Source organism: Accipiter gentilis, chromosome 10 (genome assembly GCF_929443795.1).
Source record: "Accipiter gentilis chromosome 10, bAccGen1.1, whole genome shotgun sequence".
In the NCBI taxonomy this organism is placed as follows: Eukaryota; Metazoa; Chordata; class Aves; order Accipitriformes; family Accipitridae; genus Astur; species Astur gentilis.
The window spans coordinates 29,298,717-29,317,109 of NC_064889.1; the positions used below are offsets into that span (position 1 = coordinate 29,298,717).

Below are 18,393 nucleotides of genomic sequence, written 5' to 3' on the forward strand. Positions count from 1 at the left end.
ACACAGAACGTGTATTTTCCTGATGAGAAACCAAGGTCTCACAGAGAATTAGTAAACTTGCTCATGCTTCCCACCTGTTTTCTATTTAGAGCAAAAAAAGCAATTAATATGACTTTTTAAACAACGGTTAATAGAAGAAACTTATAAAACAGATTTCTAACTGAAAAGGTCTTTGCTCACATGAGGCAGAGGATCAAAATATGACAAGACCACTAAGCATAGTTTCTCCCAGCTGCACAAACCATTTCTTAACAACCTTAGGATTAATAAACAAAGACATATTCTAGACATTTCATACTCCTCCTGGATTTAGTCATGTATGCAAGGTAAACATGAGAAAGCCGTCCCCCTTACTTCACTCTCAGTTGGAACGGAGCTCCCAAGTAGTACTTCGTGTTATGTGATTGTTAATACGGGAACCCCCTCACTCTGAGCAGACATGCAGAGAAATACAAGGCAAAAAAAAAATATAGGTCCAGGAAGAAGCCGATTTAAGCATATCATTTATTAGCAAGTAAAAGGACATTTACCTTCTCAGTGGTTAAGTACAACAGAACCCAAGGATAAACCATATGGCTCAAGCCTTTGTGCAAGGCAGAAAGCTGGCAGGGTTCCAAGGCTTTAATTGAACTATTACCATATTGTAAGAGATGAAAAAGTCAGAAAGACTGGAGGATCTGCTCTCCTAGGGACAGTTTATGTCACGCGAACAATTAAGTGAGTAACAAAGCATATTTAACAGGAGAGCAATTCCATCATTTGGATACTGGTTCATTTTAAAGAAAATAGGTACTCTTCCAGTTCAATATTGCACTTAATTTGATCCTACATTCAATGCCATGAAACCTTCAAAATCCAAATCATTTGTAGCAAACAATACAACGCTTCTCCTTTAATCGCTGGCTCAAGACTTTTCCATTTAGTTAATAAGGAAAGACACAGAATAAGAATGCCCAAGTGAAACCCAGCAACACATAAAAGCTTACAATAAAAACTGTCATAAAACTGAAAAATGCAAAAGATCGAGTATAAAATTAATTTTGTACTTTGTACAAATAATCACCAATCTTTTCTTTGAAAAGGCAGGCTTGAGAAAAATATACCAAGTGTTATACATTGTACATGCTCAACAGGTTATGTAGTGAAACACAATAAAACAACCAGGTCATGAACAGATAGAATCTGTAGTGGTTGTTCGTACATAAAAATTTACAGTACTGTCTTGTGGGCAAAAAGCAGTGCAGTTGTACGAAGAGTGAAAAAAATAAATCACAATCTTACATAAAAATGAGGCAAAATTAGTCTCTATGAATCTTGTTCTTACCATTCTGTTCATCCAGCTCATTCCCAATTTCCTGCCCCATTTGCTTTTGTCGGGATATGATTGAAGAAAGAGCATCAAGTCCAGCATCTTGCTCTGCACAGAAAAATATATAAAATTACATGAAAAAAATTGCTGATATGCCAGGCTATATACCATAAAAGATGTAGAAGTGAAGAAAAAGATGTACTCTGTGCTTAAAGAGTTAAAATGTATTAAGAAAAATACATCAATGCAACATGAAAATGAATCCTTGTGGCAACACCACTCTTAAAATAATATGAATGATGGGTAATTAATATGTCTGCTCTAGCTGGGACATTTAGCTGAGGGTTGTGCCCCAATGCCCCCCCCCCCCCCCCCCCCCCCGAAAAAATATCCAAGAATTCAACATTCAGCTGTTACTCAATCATAAACGCAGGATATTTTCTGGCACACACATAGAGATCTCTGATTAGCCTTTTTAAATTTTTCAAGAAACTTTTAACATGAATAAAAGACAAACAGATGATGCAAACACCAAAGAATTCAGATAGATTTTTAAAGCTGCAAGAGGATACAGAGTGCATGGAAGAGAGCCTAAGACAGAGGGCACATGAGGGGGCTGCTAAAGTTTGATGTGCTCCCACCAGCTCTGCAGACACTCCTTTATTGAGATCCATATCACCTCTGCTATTCCAGTTTGCAGGTACCACGCAGTCCTTAGCAGCTTAACCAAAATGGGCAGCTCTCCTTGCCCAAAGTCATCAAGTAGAACGAGAAGAGATGCTGGAGGCTGGACTGTCAGTGGTCTGAAACTGCAAGAGCAGCGATGTTGCACACAGCAAGACTGCCAGCCAGCTGCAGTCCAGCAGCCAGAAATTGTACAGGACGACCAGAACCCCGCTCCCTTCAATGGGATGAAGGTCTGGCACCCAATATCTCTTTCAGCCTGCCCATGGGATACCTATGGTGTCAACAAAAACTGGAGCTTGAGGTTTCACCTGGGCCATCCAAACAAAATTCATGCCATTCTCCTGAACAGTAACTATAAATGTTGTTTCACATGCAGACTGAAGCAGGCCTTATCTGGAGACTGATTTCATTTGATCACTGCCAATACTTCAATGGTATAGAAATTACCTCATTAACCACCTGACATGCTCAGGCTGAGGTTTTCCAACACTTCCAAAGTTAGAGATTCCTTACGGATGCTGAGGGCCAAAATCTAAAGACCCTTTTTAGATTAGTTAATTCTTACCTTGTTCCAATTCAACAATACATCTAATGCACCCCAGCCCGAAGCACAGCAGTAATACCACTACTCGCAGTGCAACTAATGAGATCTCCACTGCAAACCAAAACCATTAATATGGTCAAAATCAGGGATGCCCTGTAAGGTCTTTGAAAATTTGATTTAAGAAGATGCTTCCAGTTAAGAATACTGCAAACACAATACTGCTCCTGCAAATACGGAAAACAACGGCCCGAAACCATTATGTTTGACATCTCCAGATAATAAAACTTCAGCACAGATTACTGTATTGACTTTCTATAAGGGTTCCTCTCAGAGTCCTAGCAATGCTTATAAATAACAGAAAAACCCTTGTACCTTCTATGATCCTTCGCTGCTGCTGCCTGAGATCATCAAAGCCAAGCCCTCTGGTTTCCTCAGATTCTTCCAAGAGCCATGGGTTGGTTACACCTCGTTTGACCCCTCCTGTCATTAGGCTAGATCTGAAAATAATTTCAGCAAATAATTTTCAACACAAAACCCACTCATTGTATAATTTGTGCTTGCAAGACTGACTGAGATGGAAGTGTATGTATTTGTTGCACTCCGTGTGATTCTCTGCAATCAGAGAAGAAATTAACCAAAAAGAATCCGACAATCTCCAATAACAAATAACATTTTGCAGGCTCCATAACACTGCCTAGAAGTGGTAAAGCAGGGAGAGAATTAATTTTGCAGTGAACAATTAAGCTACAAGGTGAAACATATACCATACATTGTATAATATGTTCATATTAAATATCGTTTGTATGTAGAACACACAGCATTCAAAACTGCTAGAAAAAGAATAGGGTTTCTGGGAATACCCATATAATTCACATATTTGCTATGTGATCAAAACACAAACTTATAAAAACACTGAGGTACATTCTGAAAGCTTCCAACAGTAAAAGTATCCACACATTAATACAGATGCAAATCAGATGAGACTACTAATTTTCTGCAATCCTGACCAAACCTAGAAGGGAACATATCTGCATTTCAAAAAATGTAGATGGAAGTCACACAGTTACTCTCCTGCATTTCCTAGTCTGGCATCAACATGAACAAGAAGCCAGGCACACACGCTCTTAAATGAAAGAGTAATCAAGTTACGGGTTTTCTTTTAAAAGAATTATGACTTCAGGTTGTTTGCATTATAGACACTTCCCTGCTTACAACGGAAAACAAGTTTTTCATGTCCAGGGCAAATAAATTCAAGTAGTAAAATGAAATGCCACTTAAATGTTTTTCTCAACAGCAGATTCCTGGTTTCTGTCTTTCAGTTTTTCATTGGTTTCTCCTACAAGAAAAACATATGACAGATGTGAGCCACTCTAACCCAAAACTGCAATTCAGATTTGGGTGAGAGTCATCATAAGATCGGTTCCTCAATAGCGGTACTAGAAGTAAGAGTTTTTGCTTTCTGCTTTGCTTTTTTTAAACTCTGTATTTTAGTCTCATTTTACCTTTGCCCTGCTCTTTCCCAAAGCATTTCCACAAACAAAACAAAAACAGTGAGCATTCTTAAGTTCTCTCAAATTCTCAAAACATTTTAATTATACCAAGACCTAAATTTTTTTAATTGTTTTTTTGTTTGTTTGGTTTTTAATTGAGTCCAGATCCCTCCTCTGTGAGATATGCCGAAATGCTGTATGGTACACACATATATACTCAAAATCATTTTGTGGTTAAAATCCTGTACCAAAAGAAGTTAACTCTGCACAATATTAGTGGAGCTAGGAGGAGTTCATGCACCCTGCCAATACAGGGTTCAGCTGTGTGGAAGGATGACTGAAGTCTTACAGCAAGGGTATTCAAGCAAACTCCAGAACTTGTGCCTAGGAGTTCCTTGACGAATTATGGTGAACTAGAGACATCTCCTGGCCATGAGATGAATCAACACTGCTGAAAAATAATTCATCACCACATGAGTTTTGGGCAATCCATAAATTACAGGCATATACGTCCTCATCTGTGTACAGTGCCCTACACACTTCATATTGCATTCACAGCCAAGAACAGTTATTCCAACAATTCAAGAACAGTTAACCTCTTCTCACTTAAAATTTTAACATGTTCACTCAACTTCATCTCAAGGTAATGGATTTGTCAGAATCAAAGAATTTTAAAATTTTTTTTTACAGGAGTCAAAAGCGCTTACTGTAAATCACAACATCTCACTTAACCATCCTGACAATGCTGGAACACCACTCCAGAGCAGAACACAGATGGCCCCATTGTGCCAACAGACCAGCTGGCTGTCACGGGCAACATCTGAAAGCGAGGAGCTGGGATTCTTCTGTCTGCCAGCCCTTTGCACCTCCACCAAAACTTAACAAGTATTTATCGAGGTAGGGAACCGGGCTTGATTAGACAAAAATACACACACCTGAACTACAGTTTTACACATTACCTAGCTTTCTTCATTGCTTTGAGGAATTAAACACACTCATATTTCCTAGCCCCACAACAACTGCTACCAGGTTCACAAACCTAAACACAATGGAAGCGTTACACTTCTGAAGATGCAAAGATCATTACAGTTCACCCAGTTCAGCAGTTCAATTAGCAAGCACACAAAATCTAGGCTTAACAACATCTGACAAAATTACTTAAATAAAGCAAATGGAACATAAAGCTCTTTGCTTGCTAAAAAGAGCACAACTATTTCTGCCTGTTAAAAAAAAAGCCAAGGCAAGCAAATTTGAAATAATTTGCACCCCTCACTCTCTCCCTCCCCTCCTAATAATCTGCCCTATTCTTGTAGGTTGGGTCATGACAACTGGTCTGCTCGTTACAATAATCTTTTTGACATGTTTGGTAACTACCTTCCCACACAACACAGCATAACTTCCTATTTCCTCTGATCTTACCATGTTTCGCTTTGGTGGTGTGAAGATTAAAGCTTATCCAATTAGCCACCCACTGTCTCCGCCAAGTTAATCACGTAAATCTTTGAAACCGTCACAGAGCAGTGGAGTGTGCGGATAGCTTTTGATTATAGGAGCAGATTTAACTAATTATGAGGCTTAGCAATGCGCCCAAGTATAAAAGATGATGGGGTTTAAAATCAGAGAGCTATGTCACTGCTTAACAAGGGAGGGCTTATCTTCCAGAAGGCATTGTTTCACTGATAATTCTTATAAAACTTTCCAAGTAACTTAGATTAGTCAACCAGCACTTACTTTAGACCAAGGCCACACATCAAGGCTTACGGCTTTAGAAGACTGATCAGCAAGACTGAATTTTAAACAAAACCTGGGTCATATGACAATTGGTTGGATGATCACTTGAACATTCCCTTAACGATACAGTTATACAGTGGGGCTCTTTGAAGTGCCCAGGGCACCTCAGCTTGCTTCACAGGTCAATCTCCACAGCAATGGCGAAGAAGCAGGGGTATTCTCTCACTTACAGTTTAACTGCTCACACTGGCAGGCAGTGCATTTTAGGAAGCTCCAAGCTAATAAAATAAAACAAGTATAATTTTATCATACAAAACAAAAGCTCTCTCCCCCTCCAAAAACCCCAGGAGAAGCCACATGAGCACAAGCACTTCCAAATCCCCTTCAGGTACCTTCCCAGGTGGAGACTTCCCCACAAGAACTGCTCCCGACAGGAAGCCTACAGAAGGGGCAGCATTCCCTGCAGCTAGCAGAGGACTTCCCTAGCCCTACCAGCACAAGAACCAAGAGCAGCACATCTCACGGTCAAGGAAATGCCGTGTTGCTCTTGACAATGTTTACCTATGGTTTGGTTAACTGGTCCCACTGGCTTCAATGACTGGAAGCTGCAAAAGCCCGCTGCCACACAGGATGCCGGACAGCTGATTTGCAGAACACAGCTACTTTGCGGCACCTCCAGGACCAGTAAATCCTGTCCACAACACAGGCACAGGAGCTTCGCACCACAAAACAAGCAGCTCCCAACCACCTCATGCTTGTACAGGACAGCAGGTGCCCAAGGAGCAGCAGCATAAGGCAAGCAACAAGCTGGAAGTGTGTTTGCACAGTTGTACAGGTGCACTTGGAATAACACGTCCATTTGAAATGCTGAGTGCCTGGGTGGAGGGGTTGTGGCAAGAAACTACACAGAGGAGGTACCCCTACACCAGAGTAAGCATCCCCAGGGAAGGTTATCTTTATAACAACATTTACACTCACATTTTATTTCATAGCAGTCTCACTTTCCTATGCAAACCCTCTTAATATACACACAATAAACATTTCCGTCAGAGATTAATCTTGCTGTCAAATATTACCATCTTCTTTCTACACCATCCCTTATGTTCTATGCAAGATTGGACATAGCACAATACTAAATATATTATAAAACAGCTTATATAGTCCTCATTGAAACAGTCTCACCTCTACAGCCCACTTGCACTCCTCAGGAGTGAGAGAATTACAGAAGAGAATTCTTTCTAGAAAGAAGCTGCATCTTGTATAATTTCATCCAGAGAAAAGGTAAAGGGACAAATCTACTCCGGTGAGACTATCTGTCCTGTTCACAAAATGATCAACAACTCTATAACCTGCAACTCGCATGTCTGCACCCGAGGCAATAGACTCCCCCCTCGGTGCCATTCAGAGGGCTACTTTCGGGACAAGACACAGTACTAAGTTCACACCTGAACCTTTGCTCTCTGTGCGGCAGCTGAATTTTGCGTGACCACAAGCAACAGGAACATGAGCCTCCAAACAGATCTCAGCTTGGTATCTGGTCTCACTACAGACCCAGCATGCCCTTAAAGAACCTCTGGTATGCTCTGAAATGAGAGACACAAACTGTCCCTTGAACACAGACCAGAGACTTCACTATCTTACTGGAATTTTTCTTAAATTTGGGGTAGGCTCAACAACCCTTGGATTTTGTGGTAAGCCAAACAGGCGCTGTACCTGCTGCCTGCATGAGGACCCATTCACATCTGCACATGCTCTAACCTACGGAGTGCTTCCAGGTGACAAGTGGTACGACGGGAGATGACCCACGTACAGAGACACACTTTAGTGGATGAGGAGGGTGTTGAGACAATTATGACCATGTTGGCTCATGACTACACAGCCAAAGGCACATTAACCCTGGAAAAATCCTGCCACAGCCCCTAGATTTGATCTTATGACTCAAGCCTCAGACATTCTCAAGCATGGGTTTCTGGATGGAAAATTTACCTCTTTTTCCACCCTTTCCATCGATCTCCTAGACACAAGGCTAATCGCATCCCATATCAGAACGCTGTAGCTGCAGCTGGGAGGGCAACACTAACTGGTAGGGAGGAAGGAAATCAGGAAGGAGTTTTAAAGGCACCTAAACAACTATTTTTAATCTTGTTTTCCAAAGAGCATTTGCTTTTCCATAAACAAAAGCCAGGTTCACATAAGCATTTAAGCACCTAATGGCTTATTGATTAAAGTTGGGCACTCAATGCCTATTTGGCATAAGGCAAAATGCCTGTTTGGAATAAGACCTAAATGCCCTACATCTGACAGAAAAGTATTTAAGCAGAAAAAATGGTAACCCACATTAAAAAAAAATAAATAATAAAAAAATGGACTCTTCTAAAAAAGTTACCCAGGGTAGCTATTACTTAAGGTATTTTGTGTCCCACAGCTATCAAAAGTTTTCTATATTTTTGAGAAATTAAAAGAGAAACCAAGAAAGGCATGTTAAAGTACACACAATTTATTTATTCACTGGCAATCAACATATACTTCTACATACTGACTACCTGGTCAGGCAGGAGGAAGAATATTCTTGCTTCCTTTGCCTCCACAAATGTTTAAAGACTCACAAAACTTTGATACTGTGATTTCCAGAAAGTCAACGTTTCTAGTTGGTTTTTTTTCACTTCTTGCTTTCAAATAGTGTGAAACCATAGGGATTTCTACTCCATTAAAGCCTCTGTTAGAATAACCTGCACAGATCTCTTTCCAAGGAGAAAAGAGGGGAGAAGATACTGAAATTGCCTATTGAAAACCAATTAAAGAAAATTTAACTGACCTAGTCAAGCAGAGTCACGTAAACAGCACAACCTTTCCCCTGGAAAATTCCAGTTGCATCTTAATTAAGGTCGACAACGCCGGAAGGTAAACTAATGCTATACCAAAGTAACGTAGCGTCCTGCCCTGTGTTCTGGCCCAAGTTGTCAGTTAGGATAAATACTAAGAGCATTAAGGCCACTGTACTTCACAATCAGAAATAGCTTTACAGCAGTTTTCAAAGGATGTAAAACTCACTGAATGGTGACCAAATATAAACGAAGATTAATTCTAGTGAAACCCTCACAGTTATAGGCCATGGGGACAATAAATATGTGATCAGTGGTGCAAGAAGGTTAATGAAAGGAATGACTGCTGGAAAGAAAAAGACTTCTGAAAATGTGTGCTGTCACATCAGGGATGGATTAGATACGGAAAACCAATACAAAACCAGAGAAAAGTGTCACTGCTAGAACTTAATCAAACAACATGTGCTGATTTTTCTAATGCAGTGGGAAAAGCTGACTTTCAGACTTCAGACACACTGAAGAGAGGTTTTTGCCACCTACTGAAATGCAAAGCAGGCTGTTTCAGAAGTCTGCAACAATTTTAGAGAAACGCAGTGCTGTAAATAGCAGCTTAACCCTACCAGAACCTGTCATCTTCTGTTCCTACAAGCAGTATGGCAGGCTAGGGAGACAAGATCCTTCCCTACTGACCAACATGGAGGCCAGGCTCAGGAAGAGAGAAAGGTTTGACTTACTGGAACAAGATTCAGGCCCTGGCTATGTCCCTGCCCGCACCACTGAAAACAAGACCTACAAGGGAGAGTATGGAAGGGGTGTGAATTCACCAGGCAGAGAATAGTTGGCATAGTTTTATCCATTTTTAATTAAAGAAGTTAAAAGAGAACTATAAAACTTCAAGCCTTGCAACACTAGCAAATAAATAGTGTCTCTGATGTTATCTTGTACTGGAATATACTGGTTTCCCTGATCATTTCTAAGGGAGCTTGAAATTATACTGGGATTTTGGTATTTTCCTCCCATCTGCCTCGACACCTTTATGCCAGGGCAGCTCTAAGGTGACTCCTTGCCCTCTGTCTGCTCCACAGCAGTAGCATACCAACGCTGCCCTGCCACAGTAGGGATGGCCATGCTTCAGAACATCAGATCAGTTTATGGACTGCTCAGAGCAGGTGACACACAAGAGCTTTCTCACATCATCAGTTCCCACAGACATTTTGCCTACTTGCTATTTTACACGTTTCGGTTGACTCAGTGATAGATATAAAAGTCAGCACCAATGCATCAACTGGATTTGCACTGCACTCTGGAGAATGGCAAACCTAGAACAATTAATGGATTCAATCAAAGTCTACAGTTTTACTATCTGCAGCAGGTGTTGCATTGACAACATGTAGTGTCGCGAAGATGAGAAACCATAAAGTGAAACATGTGCTTTGGCTGTACCGAACTCTGCACTGGAGAACAAAAGCAAGCAGAAACCAACCTCTACACCATGCTACTGAACAGACCCCCACAAAACACGAATATACATGTGAACACAGAAAACTATCAGTTAAACTTTGAGTAACTCTTGTATCTGCTCCAAGATACACAAAATAAACAAGCCAGAAAAAAAATTATCTTATTTTCAACAGCTATGATAGAACACAACGCTCACATTGGTACCCAATTTTTTACTATACAATAGCTTCAAAACTGTCTCTGCCTTTTTCAAGAGCACAGTGCTGAGAAGGAACTGGTTCTCAAAGAACATCAGCAAAAAGGCTCACCGATTTATTCAAAAGTGTGAGAAGTTAAAAGTATATGAAGTTTTGTTCTGTTCTAAGACTGAGGGCTGACATACTGCAAAAAGGTGAGAAACTTTCTCAGGAGGGCTCTAACTCTCTCCCTCCCACAAGTAACCTTACATGTGCATGTATAAAATACAACACTGTGTATTTGCTACAGAAAAGGTCCAGTGAATATAGTGCATTAGAAAACATCTGCCACTTAGAAGCACAAGTTAAAGTTTTTTAAAAATATATATTTATATCACATGTCCATATTGGAGAAGTACAGTTGCACTCTTCAGAGGCAGACCTTGCTACACCACGGGTCAGCAGAGGTGATGAAGCTCTGCTCAGCCACATCGTATGACCCAGACCACACATGAGCATTGTGCAGTGCTTACAGGGCAGAGCACAGCCCCTTGCATGACCCACAACCAGCCTAAGAAGTCTGTGCGTGCTGCATTAAAGCTTCCCACACATCAACAAAATAGGTGCTGGGCCCAACAGATGTGATTCATATGGAACTTCCGAGAATCTGTGTTCACTTCTTTAAAAATATGAGGCTTTAAACCAAAGTTTTACCAATTACAGTCTACACTTGAGAGTCATTTCATTGACCGTGGAAATACAGCAAGCTCTGTAGACTCAGAGACTGCAGCTCTGCTTCTCTTCTGCACTATTTTGCAGGACAGAAGATTACCTGAATCTGCAAAGATAAAATTAGGAAGAGCAAATACAATTACCTGCGCTGGAATTTAGCCAAAATGGTAACTCTTACACAGAGCAGTATTTAGTGACCTGTGTGGGGTCAGGGGACAGGTAATTCATACTTTCTGACAGAGGGGCTTTTCATTTTCTGTATGAATGTTGGCCTAGGGCTAATAGAGATCAAAGCATATCACCCAGTGAATCATACCAACGGTTCCAAAGTTGTCCCTCAACACATGCCACTTCAATTCTGACATCCACAGCCCTAATCCTGTGCTAAGATGGTAGACCTACTACCCATTTACTTGCAGAGGAAGGAGGAAATGACAGCCTGGCTACCAGCTTAGGAACAAGGCTTATTTATTGCTACCCCTTTTCTCCTCTCTCTCCTCCAGCAATTGGTTCACTGGGCAGTTTAAGCACACTGAAAGAAAAAGGAGTCTCAAAGAAAAAACAACTTTTACAACACAGATGAAGAGGCTGAAGAGACAGAACCTCATTAGCACAGCCTTTAGCCCTTCTATAGCACACGCAGAGCTCCAGGCTGGACCCAGGATACTCTCTGTCGACCAGTGGGGATGTCACTGAAAATACACTGGGAAAGAGGAGGAACAAGGAGAAAAGTGAGGGTGGGTTATGCTATTTGAACTGAGAACGGAAAGAGAAGTGTAACAAATTCACAGGAATCTCTCAATCCTGCTGCTCAGCAAGCATTTTTAATTTGGCATTTTAGTGAGACATAAAAGCTTCTGGATGTAAAGTAGCTGCAAGGAGTTCCTTAGCAAGACGCATGCTTGTGCAGGAACTGAAGCTACCAAAAACTCTGAGGCACAGCCAAGAGGAGCAAATACTCGCGAGTGGAATTCCATACGCAAAAGCTGGTGCTGACCTAACCAGAAACGGATAAAATTCAAAAGGCCATTAACAAAGCACTAGAAACAACCCATCCTTCTTTATTGCACTGCACATTTTGCTTGCAGGACTGCAACATCTCCAGTAAGAGTTGTCTTTTTATATAGTTATACCAAGCCTATGTCCAACATGGTTCATATGTTTTGGACACAGCACCTGTGTGACTCCCACCAAACCAAACTTAGCACTGCTAATAATTTATTAACTCGGGCTAGAGGCTTGAATTTCACACTTCAAGAAAAGACTCTACCTTTCTTCCTGATCGGACAGAGACCACCAGGGATCAATTCTTTCCAAGAACCTATTAGAGATGACAGATACAACTCCTTCCACTAGAAAGGGGCTATATGAGAACTGCATAAGGAGAGCACAACTTGAAGGCTATTAACCATAATTATTTTTCCCAGCTGTGAAGGACACACCAAAATGGAAATTAAAATGTAGTCCATCTGGAGGCCCCCACTGACTGCTACACAATATGATCACTGGGGACTGTTTGAAGCTTAAGCCTCACCTTGACAGTTTTTCTTTCCAACAGTTCATGCAGACCTTGTATGGCGGCACCTACCAGTCCAACTCAGTGACTGACTCTACTGGGTCACTTAGCTACTACCTCTTCCAAGCAACTCCCCATTCCCTCACCCACCCCAGCTTTGCAGACATACATGATACTGTCCCTAAAGAAATCATGTGATTTCTAAGCAAATGAAACTGCAGTTTGCTACATGTAGAGGTACATGAGTTCAATGGATGCATTTAACATTATCTTCAGACACACTCAAAGCACAAACCACATTGTTCATTCGAGGTGACAGTGCCATACCTTATCACATCTGGTTCTGTGCCTTCATTCTTGTAAGATGCCTGAAGTTGCTTCTGTCGTGTGAGAAGGTCATCCACCAAATTCTGCCTCCTGTCTCCCTCCAGCTGTGTGCTGAGGATACTTGGTTAAGGACCAAACTTAAAAACACTGAAAAAATTAATTTTAGTGAATAAAATAATACCTGTTATACATTCTTAAAATAAATCAGACCTTCTGATCATCAAAATTAACTAGAGTAACTATTTTAACTCAAGGAAAGGCTGTAACACCTAAGAGAACAGGTCACAGATTTCTGAATGAAATCTGCTGTTATTCTAAATGTGTTTCTGAAGTTTGCATATCTCAAAGAAAAAGTTTCATACAGTGACCACAGAGTGACCTTCAGGTCATCATCTCAAAGTAATAAGAGAACTGGAAGGCTATTGCTGCCAAATTAGCATAAGTATTAAGAATAGCATTTCCCTCTCCAAAATCCAACATAATTCTTCTTTCATTTATTACTAAGAAGTCCTACACAGTTGATCTCTTCTGTAACACTGACGATGTACAACAGTACTACACAGGTTAAGTTCAGGGAAAGATGAGTCTTTAAAAGAGCTCCAACTTATACTGTTATGATATAAATAGGGCAAGCCCAAGCAGAATAGAGCTTTTAAAATCAGCAGGGTACTTCACATCTTATTTCACTGGAGCGTCATAACACTGACCAGGTGAGTGCCTCCCAGACAAGTGATGGGCAAACAACCAAAAATTTACTTTGAGCATGTTTCCGTTTGCATTTAATCAGCAGAACACCCCGACAGCCACTGATGCAGCACAAAAACAATTCATACGGTATCTCTGAAGGACAAGATGCCCTGAAGTGCTGAGGCATTGACAGGGGACATGTGTTTGTTTTTTTTAATTAATCTTTGTGACACTTTGAAGGACTACTAACTCTCTTCCAAGTACTGTTCAGTAGATGACGCAATAGCTAAACTGATTTGTGTATGTTTTCTGTCCCAGTTGTAGCATTCGTCTGCTCTCAAGCACTCACTGGACAGGAAAGTTTCACCCCTGGCCATCAGCACAGCACTCAGGAGGTCCATGCTTCAAAAGGATTTCTGCTACAGTAAGCTTGAAATTAAACATTCATTCATTAAATCAGATTGCTGCTGGATATCTTCAGGGAGACGAACATACTCGACTCCTTAAGCCTGACTGTCCCAGCATATGGAAGGAGCAGCAAATTCAAGCCAGGCCACAGGGTAATGTTCCTAGAAGAAAACCTGTGATTTTTTTTCTAAGGCATATTTTAAAGCATTTTGACATCATTCTGAAGATGCAGTTCTATTGCTGCTTAAGTCAGTCCAAGTCAGAGCTGCCACATTCCTGCCCACACCCTGAACACAGCTTCATCCTTCCTTTTTGCAAGTACTGGCACTTCTGCAGCCAACAACTGAGCCAATTGAAAATAACAGATTAGCAAGTTCTCTGCCAGATGAGCGATCTTAGCTCACAAACCAGCCACTCAAACAGTACTATCGGCACAGTGCACAGGCAAGACAATGGCAGCTCTGAGATTATTCAGACCATCTCGTTAAGCTTCTCTACAATCCAATCGTAACCGAAGCCCACCATACCAGAGATGCCCAGGCTCCCAAATCTTCCTACACTACAGCTGGAATGAAAATATTAAACAGCAGGATGGACAAAGTTCTAGTGACAAAGTCTTCTAAAAATGGAACGAGGGAAAAACCCTAACTGCCTGGCAGAGCAATTATAGCATATTTTTCCACCCTCTCCCACAATACAGAAAGGTTGATGTTTACACAGATACATTTGGTGTGTTGACACAGCCCGAAGCAGTAAGTCCTTCAGCTGATCAATCTTCTCTCTGAGATTCTGTAACAATGATCTGATAATCACATTGAGCTGAAGGGGAAGAAAGAGATTTCTTTTTTTTTTTTTTTTGTCTGAGTTGTATTTGCATAAAATTTAATACTACTATATGCAGGTGACAATATATTTAACTTCAGCTATACTGGTGTGAAGGATTCCATTCTAAAGCAAGAAAGCCTGCCTCAGAACCACAAAGGGAACAATACACTTAACTGGTTTGGACTGCTTACAAAATGATGAGATAAATAGTACTAGTTTTGCAAACACAATTCTATTGCATTAATGCTGTTTAATATGGAGAGCTTTCTTTTGAGTCTTTATAAACACACTCCTTTATATGAGCAAAACATTTCAGCACATTTTAATATTTTCCAGTTAGTTTTCCAGTTCTTTCCTCTGATCCTTAATACAAATACAGGCGCCAGCTTCTTCTGCCACCAGGTTTCTTTCCCAGCTCCCAGGATTAGAGGGAAGGTTGCTACAGGTTCAGACATTCCGTCCACTGAACTCCTCCAGACTTTAAACTAAAGATCCCAGAGAAATTCAGATTTCCTCCATTTCCCTTCTCAGCAGCACCTATGTTTCCCGACCCTTTCTCACAACTGAGCTGCCCAAGATTCAGATGTGTCTTTTCTTACTAAAAATGTAGTTAAGTCGTTCACATTCTTCCCCGCTGCAACCAAGCCCGAGGCTTGCGTGAATCCTCCTCCTCTATCCTCACGCCTTCCCAAATTAGGCTGACATTATCCTCTGGGGTTTTCGTCCTTAAATGTTATTTCTTTCCATTCCAGTTATGTACAACATACTAGGAGAAAACACTGTAACTGCAATTAACTATGCAAGCTAACTTAACTAAGACTTCATGCGCTTCTTGTTTAAAAGATACTAGCCCCACTGTGGGTTATAATGATTAGCAACCTCAGATGCTCTGTGTGATGAACTAGTAACAGAGAACGAATTATTTGCTTTGACTCTCATTCCTGCGTTCTTGAAGACAGAGGTAGCAGCCAGACACCAACATCTCACTAGCAGTCACCATGCTGCAAGGATCCTGCCTAGAGCTAAACTGCACTTGATATCTGCACAGGATGGAGCAGGAGTTCCCAAAAAATCCCCTGATAGCTTCAGAAGTTTAAGTCTCTGACTCAGCGAAACTTGTTCTCAAACACTACCAAATACAACAGAAAGCAGATGCAACCACACTGAGGCAGCCTTGAGAGGACGCAGCCAAAATCCACCTTCAGACTCACAGCCGCCGAACACTACAGCAACATTTCCAAAGCCAGGATGGGATATAAATGCTTTTAGGGAAGTTCAAGCTGCTGCATATCCTCTAGCTCTGCAATCAGGTAATAAAAGGTCTTTTCGTTTCACATGTACTCATGTGCAAGTGGAGAATGCTGCATTTAATTGACCCAGAATGGCACAGTAACATAAAGGTATATACATCCAAGAAAGTAATCTAAAATAGATACCCTCTGCTACTCTGGCTAGGAATTGCAGTGCTATAACAAAAGATTTCACTTCCATTAGAGAAAAAAAAAAAAAAAAAGAAAAGAAAAAAAGAAGCCAATGGAAGTTTTAAGATCAGCTCAATAGAGTAGAGTTCACAGATTGTAAGTGCTGGCTTGAAATCTTTCCCTACAGGGTTGTTTTGGTTTTTTGGGTTTTTTTTTTTTTTAATTTTAAATTTTATGCTCTATTTTTTGCTCAGCAGTAAGTTTTTTTAGCCATGCTAATGGCAAAATATTATAAAAATAAAAACTTGTTTACATTCTCCCTACCAGGCAAATATTGTACAAAGACTTTTTTCCTCTGTTAAAACGTTCAGGAGTCACAGAATATATGACTGCTCAGCCGTGGATTTCTCAACATGCATTTCTGTTATGAAAACAACTCTCTCATTGTTGGAAACTTGTTTATAGTGGAATCAAACACTGCCAAATATTCATCTTTAACTGTTAATGGATTAAAGGGAAACTGTGCTTGGAAAACACAGGGCATGGAACAAATGATTTTATGAAGAAATAAGTCAACCATGTAATGTTTCCATAAAACACAACCTAGGAGAGTTACAGTACAAGAAAGGCTTCAAACAACACCAATACAACCATTTGTTGGGGTTTTTTAGAACACATCATAGATAGCAATGATGCAAATAGAGAACTTTGTCCTCTGTAAATACAGATGGATTAAGCAGCAATCTTTTTATGTCTGCTATTGCTTGAGCATATCTATACAATTTCTAACAGTTCATCATCTTGAAAGCAGGGAGTTTAATCACCACCTCTAAACACTCCTCTCAACTCTACAGCTAGAGAAAATATTTCTCTCAAATCCCACTTATTTGGGCCTTCTGAAACCTCTTTTCAATTCACGCCAAATTTGAGTCATTCATTAAAAATCAATGATCACTGTACAAAGCCTACACAGTTTTCTTCAAGATTTCTTCAAGGGAAACATTTCAAAAATGACATTTTATTTTAAAAACTATCAGCAAAGAGACTGGCAAAGAAGATTCAGTGATTACACACCACATTACAACCCTTCTATAAAGAGGAGCAGAGTCTACAAAATGAAACAGTGAGATTTTAATTATGCAAATTATTATAAAGATTAACTCAAGGGCTTGCAGCCATTTTCTTAACGTGGTCAAGGGAAAAGTTAATGGCATGATCCCTAGGGTGTGCTATCAAGCAGACTCCTACACTTTTTTGAAGGAAAGGACAAGGCTTTTAGTCCTAAAAAAAGCAGCCTCCTGAGAAACTTTTTATTTTCTTTTTTAAACAGGAAGTGTGAAAAGGTGGAGAACATAATACCCTGGGTAAGCTCTAACTTCTGCTTCTCATTCATATTTAACTCTGGTCTTGTATTTTGTTAGAAACGTAGCTAAAACAGGCTGCAAAATTCATTATTTCAGCTGATCTACAGCCACTGCAGAAGGGAAGCCAGCCAGCCTCGTGGGGAAAAAGTATCTACCCAATATTTATGCAGAAAGGAGCGCGCAGAAGCTGATGTGCAACCCAACATCTCTTAGATTCAGGATCTCCGAAAGCAGTTCTGTTCCTGGCAGTGACCGCCCTGAGCAGGCAGCAGCGTGCACCCAACACCCCCACGGCTTCTCCTTTTCTCTTTTTGTAAAGCCAGCGTTATTGCAGGCATATAAGATTCCTTACTGGTAAATCCAAGGTTATTTCTGTGACACTGAAAAGCCACCGTCAATTTAGAAACTGTACTCTTCTTCTCTTTACGGGAATCTTAAAGAACAGTGATGTTTCGAACGCTTAAAAGCAAAACTTAGCCCCAGCAGTCCACACTCCCGAAGCCCGGAGCTGCCGGCAGAGAGGTACCTTGGCCGAACTCTCCCCGTTCCTTTGGCAGCGGTTACGCTCCTGGATTTTCTCCGCGATCTCCTGGGCGATCTGGCCGGCGGCACCGTACAGCGAGAGCCTGCGGGGAGAGGCGCAGCTAGCCCCGCCGCCGCGCCCTGGCCCCGGCCCCGGCCCCGGCCCCCCCGGCCCTTCCGACGGCAGCTCGGCCCCGCTTCATCCCGGCTTGTGGAAAAGCCAGCAGCGCGTAAACCACCGCTTTTTAGGATTACCCGAAAGTGGCTTTTTTTTTTTTTTTGGGGGGGGGGGGGGGGGTGAGGGGGGGGGGAGGAAGGCGCTCTGTGGGGAAGGGGCGCCCCCCCCGCCGCACGGTACGGAAGTTGGCCTG

The 18,393-nt window shown here is 41.2% G+C and overlaps 1 protein-coding gene across 2 annotated transcripts in view; it reads right to left on the reverse strand.

Moving 5' to 3' along the window:
* STX8 (syntaxin 8) overlaps window positions 1–18,393 on the reverse strand; it is a 112,558-nt gene that overhangs the window by 93,813 nt on the left and 352 nt on the right. For both annotated transcript variants that reach the window (XM_049812722.1, XM_049812723.1), the window contains exons 2-6: window positions 18,027–18,126; window positions 14,615–14,709; window positions 12,796–12,906; window positions 2,913–3,037; window positions 1,325–1,417 (exon numbers count right to left, since the gene is read on the reverse strand). In XM_049812722.1, coding sequence (XP_049668679.1) covers window positions 1,325–1,417; window positions 2,913–3,037; window positions 12,796–12,906; window positions 14,615–14,709; window positions 18,027–18,126 — 524 coding nt within the window. The remainder of the gene's footprint in view (window positions 1–1,324; window positions 1,418–2,912; window positions 3,038–12,795; window positions 12,907–14,614; window positions 14,710–18,026; window positions 18,127–18,393) is intronic.